The following is a 12646-nucleotide window of genomic DNA, read 5'->3' as shown; positions in this document are numbered from 1 at the left end:
CAATCCCACCAAGCTGCTGGGACCAGGCACCACCGATACAAGCCATAGCTCAGCTCAGGCTGAGGCTCCACGTGGGAAGTGGAAGTCACAGCAGGTGGCAAGCCCATCTTCCTAAACTATGACTGGAAGGTCAGCTTCCAGAGGAGGCCAGACGGAGGTGGAGCTAGTGTCTTCGGCCCGCCCCTACCAAAGAACCCCGCAGGCAGCCAGCCTTGGGCACCTAGCGATTGCCAGCCTCCTGCTGGGCTAACTTTTGTGGCAGGATTGAGTACTCAGCGAGGTTTTGCACTGCAACTAGCAACCACCGATATCAAGTGTTGGAAAGTCCTCTGATGCATTTGGTTTACAATTTTCCAACTTTGGCAAAAGCCATCTTTATTCTAAGTCTCTCAGGGCTTATTTGAATTTCTTCTACTACGTTCTTAGAACTTGTGCAGCCTCATTAGGGGAGAAAGTTCGATGTGCATGCAGCCTGCATACGAGAAGTGGTTGGAAAACATCCTGGACTCACGTCCAGAGGACAAGCGACTGCCGTAAAGTACCCGAGCTGCCCGGGAGCTAGGACCCAGGTCCTCCGAGCATCCAGAACTTACGTCACCAGGCCTCCGCCCCCGGGTGGGCGTCTGAGCCGAGTCCCCGCAGGTTTCAAACCCGCCCCGCGCCCCCTGGTGCGCACACTCAGTTCGACCTTGCAGCCGCACCGCCCACCCAAATCCTAGGGGAACACCCCCCCACCCTTACTCCGGGCGGGTGTGCTCGCGGGGGAAACTGAGGCAGGGAGCGTGCTTGTGGGTTCGTTCCTCAGTCCACACCCTAGGGCCTGCAAAGCTGCCTCCCGCCCCTTAGACCTGTCTGGAACAGCAGGGAAGGACGAGGGAGAAAGGGAGGGGGCCCAAAGCAAGCGGGGTCTAAGGAGCCGGCCGGTCCTGCCACACTCAAGATGGCGGCGCGACAGCGGCGGAGTCCCTCAGAGGCGGTACCAGCGCATGCGCAGCGCGGAGTCCCGGCCCGGGACACAAGATGGCGGCAGCGGCGTTGGGGAGGGCGAGGCGGAGGCGGCAAAACGGGCGGTCGAGCAGAACGTGTAACCGCGTCCCCTCGAGTCCGCTGCGGGCAGGTAAGAGCCCCAGGAAGCCATGGTCCCGCCGCGAGCCGCGCCAGGGTCTGGGGTTCCGAAGCCAGGCGGCGGTGGCCCCTCCGGCGCTTTCCGCTCCGGGCTACCGCTTGTCCTGTCTCTGCCGCCGCCGCCATCTTAGGCCCACGGGTGGGCGGCCGAGCCGGTGGCCTGGATGAGCGAGTTGGGTCCGGAGAGCGCGGGCGGAGCGGCCTCTAGGGCCCCTCCGCTGCCGCCGCCGCCACCGCCTTTGTGTCGGGCTCCGACTCTGAGTCGCCTCAGCCCGGGGGCGGGAGCGCGCGGCGGGGCGGGGGGCGGAGCCCGGGAGATGGGCCGGCGCGCGCGCGCCAAACAGCCCGCCCCCGCTGGAGGGTAGGGGGAAAGTGCGCGCGCGCTGGGAGTCGGGCCACCCCCTCCTTCGCGCGCCCCCCGCGCCTGCGCACTTCGGGAACCCTTTGACTCCGCCCTACTGGGTCGGAGGATTTTGATTGGTGCGTTACTGAATGATCCCGCCCCATCCTCCTCCAGTCCTGGAGTCGGAGTCTTTTTTATTTTTTCCTTCTGGTGGGTTCCTCTGGTTGCGCAGATACAGTTTATCCTTAAGCTGCTGGGCACTGTTGAACTGCGGTATGCGTGGGGGTCGGGAAGCCACAGGATAAATAAAAACATTCTTTTAGTAATAGCAGTTATTTCCTACTGAGAGTGTACAATGTTCTAGGCTCTACGCATTGAGACTGTAGAGGCCGAATGATTCTTGTTAGAAGTCGGAAAATGGCAGAAGCATGTGGAACCGGGGTCTGTCCAAACCCAGAGCTGGTGTTTTAGCCACCGACCTGCTGTATCCAGATCACCTGGGAAATTAAAAAGCTTTTTAATCATAGCAAAATTGGTGAAGATTTGAAGTGGTATAAAGTGAGAAAATTAGTCATCCGGTTTCCCAACCCCACTCTTGGGAGGGTGTGTGAAAAATACGGATACTTGTGTACCTCCTCTCCCCGTTTCTCTACGATGTGGAGTGACGGACAGGAATCTGAGGGTTTTTTAAACAAGTTCCCTGATGTTTGTGGTGCACAGCTCGTTTCGGAAACACTGCTGTGTCATGGTTCGGCCTCACTAAACGGTGAGGCCACTAAACTGCTTGTTCCTTCTCTGCATAGTTGACCTACCTGGTGCACCAGTATCACACAGTATTGCTCGAGGAAAAATATTTCAATAAAGGTGAACACGCTCTGTTGTTTAATGCATTTGCATGTTTTATTGTCTTTAGAATTAAAGACCTGATTCAAAGAAATGTTTTTTCACTCACTGTAGGTGGCTTGGGGCTGTGCCCACCCCTGATCTGTGATATGTATGTTTACTTTAGTCTCAGTACTGTGGTTGGCCAGATCAGCTTACAATTTGTGGCGTCAAGTGTCCAAATGAAAGCACAGGCCCTTTGTTAAATATTAAAAATGTGACAACCGTCAGAGCAGAGCATTAAAGCAGGCTCAGGGCCCTCCTCAGCTCGGCCCTGGGGGACTGTGTGGGCTGCAAGTCTGTGAAGGTGAACCTGTTGGTTGTTGGGAAGCTTGAGAAACGCTGTTTTCATCCCCTGAATCCCCATGTCTCCCACAGTGTGTCCTGCCCTGTCCTGGGGGCTCCCAACGTGCTCTCTCCTTGCCTCCCGTGCCATTGTCCCTGTTCTACAGCATTTCATAGGTCTGCGACTCTTTTCTTCTCTTTGCTCTGCAGTTGCTGATGCAAGGAATCCCCTGGGCCCCCGTCCACTCCACTGCTGACCAGCCCATCCTCCTGCGCTGTGCTTTCCTGCAGGCACCCCTCCCACTTCCTCTGTGGGACCTGGTGACGTGGGAGTCCATCTGGCCGGAGAAGAAAACCCTCTCATGCTAGCGTTGCAGACCCCAGAGGGTGAGAGAAAGAGGGACCTTATTCAGCCTTGAGACGTGGGGGTCAGCCCTGAGGCACAGGGCATCCTTTTCCCCAGAGAACCAAGGCAGCTTCCCTTGGTCGGTGGTTCCAAGCCTTTTTGTTATCCTGGCCCCCTTTTGTTGTGTGTTCTCTTGCTCCCTGCATTTTTATCTGCCAAACCATACAGATGAAGTGACCACTTCGCCTTTTCCAAATTAACAATGATGTCTATGACTGAATGTACAATAAAAACCACCACCCAATGATTGCTATGCTGTTGTCAACATCAGAGCTTCTGATCATCATGAAATAATCAATGCAACCACAATGAATTGATAAACTTTCAGCAGCAGAGAAAAACCAGTGTTTAACTATGCCTTTGGGATCTTTTTGTGGGTAAACGTTTGATTTCTTGTGGGTGTTACGACACTGAAACTTTAAGAGCGTCAGCCTGATCTCAGCGGCCCCCCTAGGAGTCTGACAGCCGGGTTGGGAACCACTTTGGCCACTGAGGCTTGTGCCAGTGTGCTTTGGGTGGGGTAATAAGGAATGTTAATCAGAAGGAGCTGACCCTCCTGTGGGTGTTTAAAGTAAATTTTCACCTGGGGATTATGAAGGACTGAACTCAGTGTTCCTTCCAGCCTTCCTGGTTCTTTTAGCAACAGATACCTTCCTGCTCTATAGTTAGGAGGAGGCATCTAATTCGAGGCCATACTCTTTCCTGCGCTGGGCTGTGTTCCAGTTAGATTTTACTGGATAGGAAAAGGGAAGAGGAGCAGTTACTGCTGCTGCTTATGGCAACAACTTTCTCAGGCACAGACCCTATTTCAGCTTGTCTGCCACTCTTGGTGCTTTGTAAACATTGGCAGAATGAATACAGCTCTGCTGGTCCTTGGTACCATGCTGAGCGCCAGAGAGCCAAACTGGATTCACTTCTGAGGCCTGGGAGTTCTGACAGTCTAATGGAGCGGGGCAAACTGAGTTGATGGACCAGAAGATTTGAGTGCTACAATCCTAGGGAGGGGCTCTGACCGCCTAGCCTGGGGAAGGGAACCAAGGAAGGGTTCCTGCCAGGCAGAGTCATAGATGGGGGAAGAGTATTCCAGGCCAAAAGAACATCAGGAGCGCCCCCATTTGACAGTTGAGGGAACAGCAACTTAGGCCTGAGGGCTCCTGTGGCAGCAGGCTGGCCCTCCAGTATGGGACTGGATTGGCTTCACACGTGTAGGTGGTCACTGGGGCCCTTGGTGGATTGTAATTCGGGTGCAGTTGCAGGAAGCGGGGTGGGGGTGATTGACCTCCACGCCCTGCTGGCCCTGACACCTTTCAGTCCTCTGTGTGGCAGGTCCGGTGTGGGTGCTGAGATGGCCAATGAGAATCACGGCAGCCCCCGGGAGGAAGCATCCTTGTTGAGTCACTCCCCCAGCACCTCCAGTCAGAGCCAGCCCTGTTCTCCAAAGCCCATCCGCCTGGTGCAGGACCTCCCAGGTACCGGGGAGGGGCCGTGGCAGGGCAGTGGGGTCGGCAGGGTGCCCAGGAGCAGCTGTGACCCTGGCTGGGTTCCGTGCTTGTTTGCAGAGGAGCTGGTGCACGCAGGCTGGGAGAAGTGCTGGAGCCGAAGGGAGAACCGTCCCTACTACTTCAACCGATTCACCAACCAGTCCCTGTGGGAGATGCCCGTGCTTGGCCAGCACGACGTGATTGTGAGTGCCAGCCTCGGGACGGGGCTGGCGGGGGGTGGTGTCTCAGCAGCTTCTGGCATCTGGGCCTTCCCCAAATGTACCCTGAGCAGCTGTTAACTCACCTGACGCTGTGTCAGGGCCAGGGGACACAGTGCCCAGCAAGACAGACACACAGTCTTGCCCGCCTGGAAGCTGTCCTCCAGTAGCAGAGACTGTCTGACATAGGATGATTCTACGAGTGGGTGGTGTTGAACTTGGGTTGCACGTTGGGCACTGTGCCTGGGATGCAGTCGTGAGCAAGGTAGATCTGGTCCTGCCCTTGTCTGCTGGGGGTGCCCGGGATTACAGTGTAGCACCTGCAGGAAGAACAGGGTCGTAGCCTAGCAGGGGTGCCGAGTGGGTCTAGGGAATGTGGGGGTACAGGGAAGGCTCCCTGGAGAACCAGCGTGTAAGGTGAGGTTAACTGAGTGAAAGTGGGAAGCGGTGAGCAGCACTGTCTGGGTGCCCATGTTGACGTGATGACGTGTGGGGTGCAGGCTGTCTGTCTGGGTCCCTGTCACTTGGAGACTTTGTTTTCTGGGCAGTCCAACCCCATTTTGCAGATGAAGACACTGAGGCTCCGAGAGGGGAAGGGACTGGCCCAAGACCTCAAGGCAGTAAGAGGCAGAGCAGGACTTGCACCCTGCCCACCGTCACGGTCATCCTCTCAGTGTCACCACAGGAGTTCCAAGTGTTTAAGTTTCCCCTTTATTCCTGTCGTTCTGGTTCTTTCTGGCCGTGCTGTTCAGCCTGCAGGATCTTTAGTTCCCCGACAAGATCAAACCCTCATCCTCAGCAGTGAAAGCACAGAGTTCTAGCCACTGGACCGTGAGGGAATCCCCCCATACTGGTTCTTATGCCAGGTGTCGTTTTAAACTGGTCACATGCATTGACCCCTTAAATCACGCTTCCAGAGGTGAGGCAGGGCTCAGCAGGGCCCACCTTAGAAGGCCCTGGCCTGGGGCGCACGGTTGTAGGGGCGGAGCCATGTTGGTCCTGCACCCCAGCCCCTGTGCTCTTCAAGGAGGAGGAGGAGGGGCGGGGCCGGGACTCGCAGTACTGGGGCTCTTAAGCCGCTGGCCCTGGTTGCAGCAATGCTGGTCTCCCTCCACCAGTCGGACCCTTTAGGGCTGAACGCGACCCCCCTGCCTCAAGACTCAAGCTTGGTGGAAACCCCCCTGGCTGAGAACAAGCCCCGAAAGCGGCAGCTCTCGGAAGAGCAGCCCAGCGGCAATGGCGTGAAGAAGCCCAAGGTGAGTGTAGGCAGAATGGGGCGGGCAGGCAGCGGCAGGGCCCCTGTGCCCTGAGTGTCGGCAGTCAGTCGGGAGGTGGGGCTCACAGCGGTGGATCCCAGCCAGCTCCCCTGACCTCAGACCTTTGATTCTTGCTCCAGATTGAAATCCCCATGACGCCCACGGGCCCGTCAGTCCCCAGCTCCCCCAGCATCCCAGGAACCCCAACACTGAAGATCTGGGGCACGTCCCCTGAAGATAAACAGCAGGCAGCTCTCCTCCGACCCACAGAGTGAGTCCTTGCTGCTGGCCATCCTGGATGGCTGGCTTGCCCAGGACTGTGTGTGGGTGGGGGGTTGCCGAGGAGGGAGCAGGCAGGGCGTCCGCCTCCTCATTGCTCTGTCTGTGCCCCCAGGGTATACTGGGATCTGGACATTCAGACCAACGCGGTCATCAAGCATCGGGGGCCTTCAGAGGTGCTGCCTCCACACCCCGAGGTGGAGCTGCTCCGCTCCCAGCTCATCCTGAAGCTCCGGCAGCACTACCGGGAGCTGTGCCAGCAGCGAGAGGGTACTGCCTCCCGGGCCCACCTGTCTTGTGTGCGCCCACCATGAGCTGGAGCTGGGGCTTAGCCAGTGGGGCTTGGGGAGTGGCACCGTGGAGCCCGGGGGCTACGCCTGTGTTCTGGAGGGGTCCCAGCTCCAGTAACTGCTGCTCTGTGACTCTGGGCTTATTGAACAACCTCTCTGCACTCGAGTCTTCTCACCTCTAAGGTAGCGGTAGTAACAGTGCCTACATAAGGGTGCCTACCTAGCATTAGCAACACCCGAACAACAGAAAACAGTCATTAACACTTGGCAGTGCTTGCTATCTGCCAGACACTGTTTGCAGCCTTTTTATGTATCTGTTAAAGGGCATAAAAAGCCGAGCTCCTACCCCTCACACAGTTACTCCAGGGAGTAAGTGCTTAGTAAACTGTAGCTTTTATTAATAAATAAGCCTGCTTAAACTTGGCTGAGATACGGAATCCATCCATCCCCTCGTTGTTACCCTTGTGCCTTTTATGGAACTAGCAGTTCTCAGAATACCCTTCGGGAGATGTTGCCTGGGATTGAGCTCCTGACATAGCGGGGGCTGTCCCTTGTTTACTGTGGCACCTCTGGTACCCACACCACGCCTCCAGTGCTGCCCCGTGGAGCCTGCTGACTGAATCCAGACTTTGATCTGCTGTCCTGTCCCACAGGCATTGAGCCCCCCCGGGAATCCTTCAACCGCTGGATGCTGGAGCGCAAGGTCGTGGACAAAGGCTCTGACCCCCTGTTGCCAAGCAACTGTGAACCAGTGGTGTCACCTTCCATGTTTCGCGAAATCATGAACGACATTCCCATCAGGTACGGCCCCCGGCCAGGCCAGCCGACCCCAGCCTCTTGGTGTGTGTGCCCAGGCCAGGGTAGGCAGGCTCACTCTCCCTGCTCTCTGACCCAGGTTATCCCGAATCAAGTTCCGGGAGGAGGCCAAGCGTCTGCTCTTCAAGTACGCAGAGGCAGCCAGGCGGCTCATCGAGTCCAGGTTTGTTTGGCTCTTGTCTCCTGACCCAGTGTGACGGGGCTCCGGCCAGCATGAGGGAAGGGCCTGGGCCTTCTGGCCACCCCCGGGGCCTGGTCATGACACCTGGTGGCTGGAGAGGGGCCTGCTCCCTCAGACAGCAAGGGTTGCACTGTCAGCCTGGGTGTTGATGCCCAAACGCCAGTGGCAGCGGAATGGGAGAAGGAAGGAGGGGCCAGCGGGTGCTAACAGCAGCCCCTTTTTATGCACCCTCAACTGGCAGGAGTGCGTCTCCTGACAGCAGGAAGGTGGTCAAGTGGAACGTGGAGGATACCTTCAGCTGGCTGCGGAAGGACCACTCTGCCTCCAAGGAGGACTACATGGTGAGCAGCCCTGGGTGGAAGGCCACTGCGGCCAGGCGGGCCCCCACGGCAGCCGCCTCCTGTGCATTTGGCCGACCTTTGACACTCATCAGGCCCCCAATTCATGTCTGTGGAGCTGTTCCTCTGAGCTCCTGGCTTTCTCCCAAAGAACACTTCTGTTAACGGTTCTTACTGGAATCCTGTGCTTGGCCACACACCATAAGTAGGTGCCTTTTCAACTTAATGAATGTTCAACACCTCCCTTTAGATTTTTGGAAAACAGATGGACAGACTGCCTTTGCTTGGAGTGTGTGGCCCTACTGCAGTTCAGAGCTACCACCAGATTTAACCGCCCACTTTAACGAGTCCAAAACAATTCTGTTTTCTGGCCCAAACCCATCACTCTTCAACTCTCCACCAGCACTAGCAATGGGCTTTCTTTTCAGGACCATTTTTCACAAGAGACAAGGTTTCGCACTTCACGATAGTAACTGTGTACTTGACACGTAGAGAGTGATAAAGGTAGGTGACCTCACTAGCAAGAGTGACTCGTTTTCACCCATCACTTTGACATGTGCAATTCAGCATAATTACAAAGGCCTACAGTTAACCTTACAAATCGCTGAAGGCTCAAATCCAAATCTGCAGTGCCCAGAGAGCCCCTGTTTTACAACAGCCATTCTCCCCATAAACTGCAGATGCCTTGTAAGCAGGGATTATGCCTGGTTTGTCTGTTTCCCCAGCAAGTATCAAGAGATTTGCCCTAGTGTAACCCCAGCAGTAAGTGCTGGCTTTTATTAGATACGTAACTGTATTCCAAGGGCGTGGCAGATCCTTAATAGGAATGACTGCATTTAATATTCAAACTGCCTTGTTAGGTAAGTATTTTGTGTTCCCTTAACTGTTGAGGAATAAGATTCAGTGATGCCAAGGGATTTGTCCAAGTGACACAGCCAGTAAGTAGCAGAGCCTGTTTCAGGACGAGGACAGTTGGGATCTGACAGCCCTCCCGCGCCAGCCCTCAGAGCCTGACGAGGAGTCTCTCTCCCCCAGGACCGCCTGGAACACCTGCGGAGGCAGTGTGGCCCCCACGTCTCGGCCGCAGCCAAGGACTCCGTGGAAGGCATCTGCAGCAAGATCTACCACATCTCCCTGGAGTATGTCAAACGGATCCGAGAGAAGCACCTTGCCATCCTCAAGGAAAACAACATCCCAGGTAGGGCGCCAGGTGGTACAGAAGGGACAAGTAAGGCTGAGTTTCAAGGCCACAGACTGGTTTGGGGAGGCCCGTTTCTCCCAGCAGTGGGACCTGCTGTGACCTTTGGCTCTGGGGTTTCCACGCCCTCTGGGAAACAGAAGTGGTGAGAAAGGGAGGGCTGGAGGTGCGAGAGACAGACAGGGAGAGAGGTAGGCGGCCTGCCTTCACATACGTCCTCTGTAAGCCCCACTGAGGGGTGACACCTAGCCACAGGAGCATGTGAAGATTTGGGGACCTCCAAGTGCTGGGCCCCAGAAGAGCCCCACGCAGTCTCGTGACTGTTACAGGCAGGCAGTGTAGTTCTCATACTTCTCCATGGCAGCAAACCCCCAGCTTGCCCACCATGCCCCAGGGCATGGTGGCCTGAGTGGGTTCAGAGCGTGTTAATGTGGACCCCCGCTTCTTGCTCCTGCCGGTTGCCTAGCTGTCTCCTCAGTTACTGAACCATTTGAGCTGCTGTTGGGCTTCCCTTGTGGCTCAGCTGGTAAAGAATCCGCCGCAATGCGGGAGACCTGGGTTCAATCCCTGGGTTCGGAAGATCCTCTGGAGAAGGGAAAGGCGACCCACTCCAGTATTGTGGCCTAGAGAGTTACATGGACTCTATAGTCCATGGGGTCGCAAAGAGTCGGACACGACTGAGTGACTTTCATGTCACATCACGTCCCTGAGCTGCAGTTCACTCCTCCCCAGGATGGTACTTACCTCTCCTGGTCACTGGGACGCATGTGGGAAGTGCCTGGCCCGGGGTGGGCCCAGGGCTGTCAGGGTGATGGCCCGCCCCGTGCTTCTGCCCGCAGAGGAGGTGGAGGCGCCCGAGGTGGAGCCCCGCCTGGTGTACTGCTACCCAGTGCGGCTGGCCGTGCCCGCGCCCCCCGTGCCCAGCGTGGAGATGCACGTGGAGAACAGCGTGGTCTGCGTCCGCTACAAGGGCGAGATGGTCAAGGTCAGCCGCAACTACTTCAGCAAGCTGGTAAGAGCAACGGTGGGGGGCGGCCCCAGGAGGGAGCGCGGGCCAGCCCTCTCTCGGCTGGGCTCTGCTGCGGGGGCGGTGGGCGGGCTGCAGTTGAAGCCCACTGCTTTCTGCCCCCCAGTGGCTCCTTTACCGCTACAGCTGCATCGACGACTCCGCCTTCGAGAGATTCCTGCCCCGGGTCTGGTGTCTGCTCCGCCGGTACCAGGTACTGGCCGGGGCGGCTGGGGGCGGGCTGACCCGGAGGGCGGGGAGGCTGCCCGAGGCTGAGCCAGCCGCTCCGCAGATGATGTTCGGCGTGGGTCTCTACGAGGGCACAGGCCTGCAGGGCTCGCTGCCAGTGCACGTCTTCGAGGCACTGCACCGACTCTTCGGAGTCAGCTTTGAGTGCTTCGCCTCACCCCTCAACTGCTACTTCCGTCAGTACTGCTCCGCCTTTCCCGACACAGACGGCTACTTCGGCTCCCGCGGGTGAGTGCCCCATGCTGCTGGGCCTCCTGCCTGGGTAGCGTCCTCCAAGGCACACAGCCCACCGGGGTCAGCTGCTTCCCGATGCTAGGGGGCTTCGGGCCTGGGGGGGCTTCGGGCCTGGGCGGTTACAGAGCCCACCTGGGTCAGCTGCTTCCCGATGCTGGGGGGCTTCAGGCCTAGGCAGTTTTGGGTGGAGTCCCTGCCTCCCCCGTCACCAGCCCTGTGGCCGTGGACGCGCTGCTGCAGGTCTGGGAACCTATGCCAGCCCTGACCCAGCCAGTGGCGCTCAGTAAACTATCCTGGGTCGGGAGGCGGAGCACCAGGTCCCACAGTGAGAGGATGGGTGGGCACGGAGGCAGCCAGGCCAGCGGGAGGGCAGACTGGTCACCACTGGGTTTGGGCCCCACATCCTCTCCTAACCAGCTCCGTGGACTTGGCCTCCAAGCCTGAGCCTCTCTGTCCTCAGCCGTTCAACCGAGTGGGTCACCTCTTGTCCCAGGACAAACCAAGGGTGGCCCTTGGGTCCTGGCCTGACCAGATTCCTTTCTCCAAAGGGCTGCCTGTGGTAGGGGTGGCACCTGTTCTTGGTGGAGGGGCTGGGTCCTGGTGGGACCTACACTCTCGCCTCTTCCCCCAGGCCCTGCCTGGACTTCTCCCCGCTGAGCGGTTCCTTCGAAGCCAACCCTCCCTTTTGTGAGGAGCTCATGGACGCCATGGTCTCTCACTTCGAGGTGGGTGTGTGACTGGGTGTGGGAGCTTGGCTGGCAAAGCCAGAGGGCCAGTGGCCGGGAGTGCAAGCCCCTGATACCCTCCCTGGGACCCTTCCCACAGAAACTGCTCGAGAGCTCGCCAGAGCCCCTGTCCTTCATCGTGTTCATCCCCGAATGGCGGGAGCCCCCAACCCCAGCGCTCACCCGCATGGAGCAGAGCCGCTTCAAGCGCCACCAGCTGGTTCTGCCTGCCTTCGAGCACGAGTACCGCAGCGGCTCCCAGCACGTCTGCAAGAAGTGGGTGCTGGGGGCCTGGGGCAGGGGGGCCGGGCTGGGCTCACCCGGCCAGGCCCTGCCTTGAGCCACCGCTTTTGCCCGCAGGGAGGAAATGCACTACAAGGCCGTCCACAACACGGCTGTGCTCTTCCTGCAGAATGAGCCCGGCTTCGCCAAGTGGGGGCCCACGCCTGAGCGGCTGCAAGAGCTGAGCACCGCCTGCCGGCAGTCGGGCCGCAGCCATAGCTCCAGCGGCTCCGCATCCTCAGAGGCCAAGGACCGGGACTCAGGCCGGGAGCAGGGCCCGAGCCGAGAGCCGCACTCCACTTAACACAGCCTGCAGGGAGGAGGAGCTCCTGGGTGCTGCTGTGAACTGCTGGGGCTCTGGGGGCAGAGTGGACCCCGGGACCTGCCTCCTGAGGCGGCCACCGATGACATAGGAAGACGTGGTTCTGCCAGGGTGCCCCCTCCCTGCCCACGTCCCCCCAGCTCCCCGCCTCACGCTCACTCCAGGCCCCCTGTAAATAGGCCCCGTCCTGCCCGCCCTCCCTTCCCTCACCCCATCCTGTTGCCACCTTGTTTCATTTGTAAAAGGAAATACAGAAACCCCTGGAGAACGTGTGAGGGTCTTGAGGGCAAGCAGGCTGAGGAAGCTGGAGCCACTCGCAGGACCGCAGCCCTCCACTGCACACCCAGGCGCACCTTCTCACGGCCTCTGGGCCTTTGCACCCGGCCCCGGGCTCCAGGGTCTAACTTCTCATCCTGCTGTTCTCTGCTTGTGCCCAGGAAGTCTGAAGGGTCCAGAGGCAGCGTCAACCATCTGCAAGCCCCGAGCTCCCACAGCCAGCAGCAGCCTCACCGACACCTCTGGGGAGCAGAGGGCGGGTAGAAACCTAGATGCCTGGAGCCACCAGTGAGTGGGCGGCCAGCTGTGTTTTACAGTCAAGGGCCAGGAGGAAGTGCAGCTCCGAGGCAAGAAGCCAGCGCTCCCCTGGGGCTGGGGAGGAAGCAGCATCTGAAGGTGCTGTCCACTCTCCCCAGCCTAGCCGTCTTTCCGGGTACCAGGCCGCTGCCCCAAG

The 12646-nt window shown here is 58.5% G+C and overlaps 1 protein-coding gene across 8 annotated transcripts; it reads left to right on the top strand.

The window, feature by feature from the left end:
* Positions 1–319: 319 nt before the first annotated feature.
* PCIF1 (phosphorylated CTD interacting factor 1) lies at positions 320–12177 on the top strand. Of its 8 annotated transcripts, none has more exons than XM_040248231.1 (18): positions 1020–1117; positions 2272–2332; positions 2846–3022; positions 4368–4510; positions 4601–4725; positions 5859–5996; positions 6137–6267; positions 6391–6545; positions 7219–7366; positions 7461–7544; positions 7804–7903; positions 8936–9098; positions 9938–10110; positions 10232–10318; positions 10397–10581; positions 11219–11312; positions 11413–11588; positions 11673–12177. In XM_040248231.1, exons 4-18 carry the CDS (start codon positions 4387–4389, stop codon positions 11896–11898), a joined length of 2109 nt encoding a protein of 702 aa, XP_040104165.1. In that variant the 5' UTR covers positions 1020–1117; positions 2272–2332; positions 2846–3022; positions 4368–4386; the 3' UTR covers positions 11899–12177. The 8 variants fall into 8 exon arrangements, with proteins under 8 accessions (XP_040104159.1, XP_040104163.1, XP_040104158.1 ...); XM_040248232.1 differs by lacking the exon at positions 1020–1117 and adding an exon at positions 1676–1741; XM_040248225.1 differs by having other exon boundaries at positions 320–1117; positions 10232–10581.
* Positions 12178–12646: the final 469 nt, after the last annotated feature.

Source organism: Oryx dammah, unplaced genomic scaffold (genome assembly GCF_014754425.2).
Source record: "Oryx dammah isolate SB20612 unplaced genomic scaffold, SCBI_Odam_1.1 HiC_scaffold_10, whole genome shotgun sequence".
In the NCBI taxonomy this organism is placed as follows: Eukaryota; Metazoa; Chordata; class Mammalia; order Artiodactyla; family Bovidae; genus Oryx; species Oryx dammah.
Note: the sequence above shows the minus strand (reverse complement) of the source record. Positions and strands in the feature narration are given on the sequence as shown.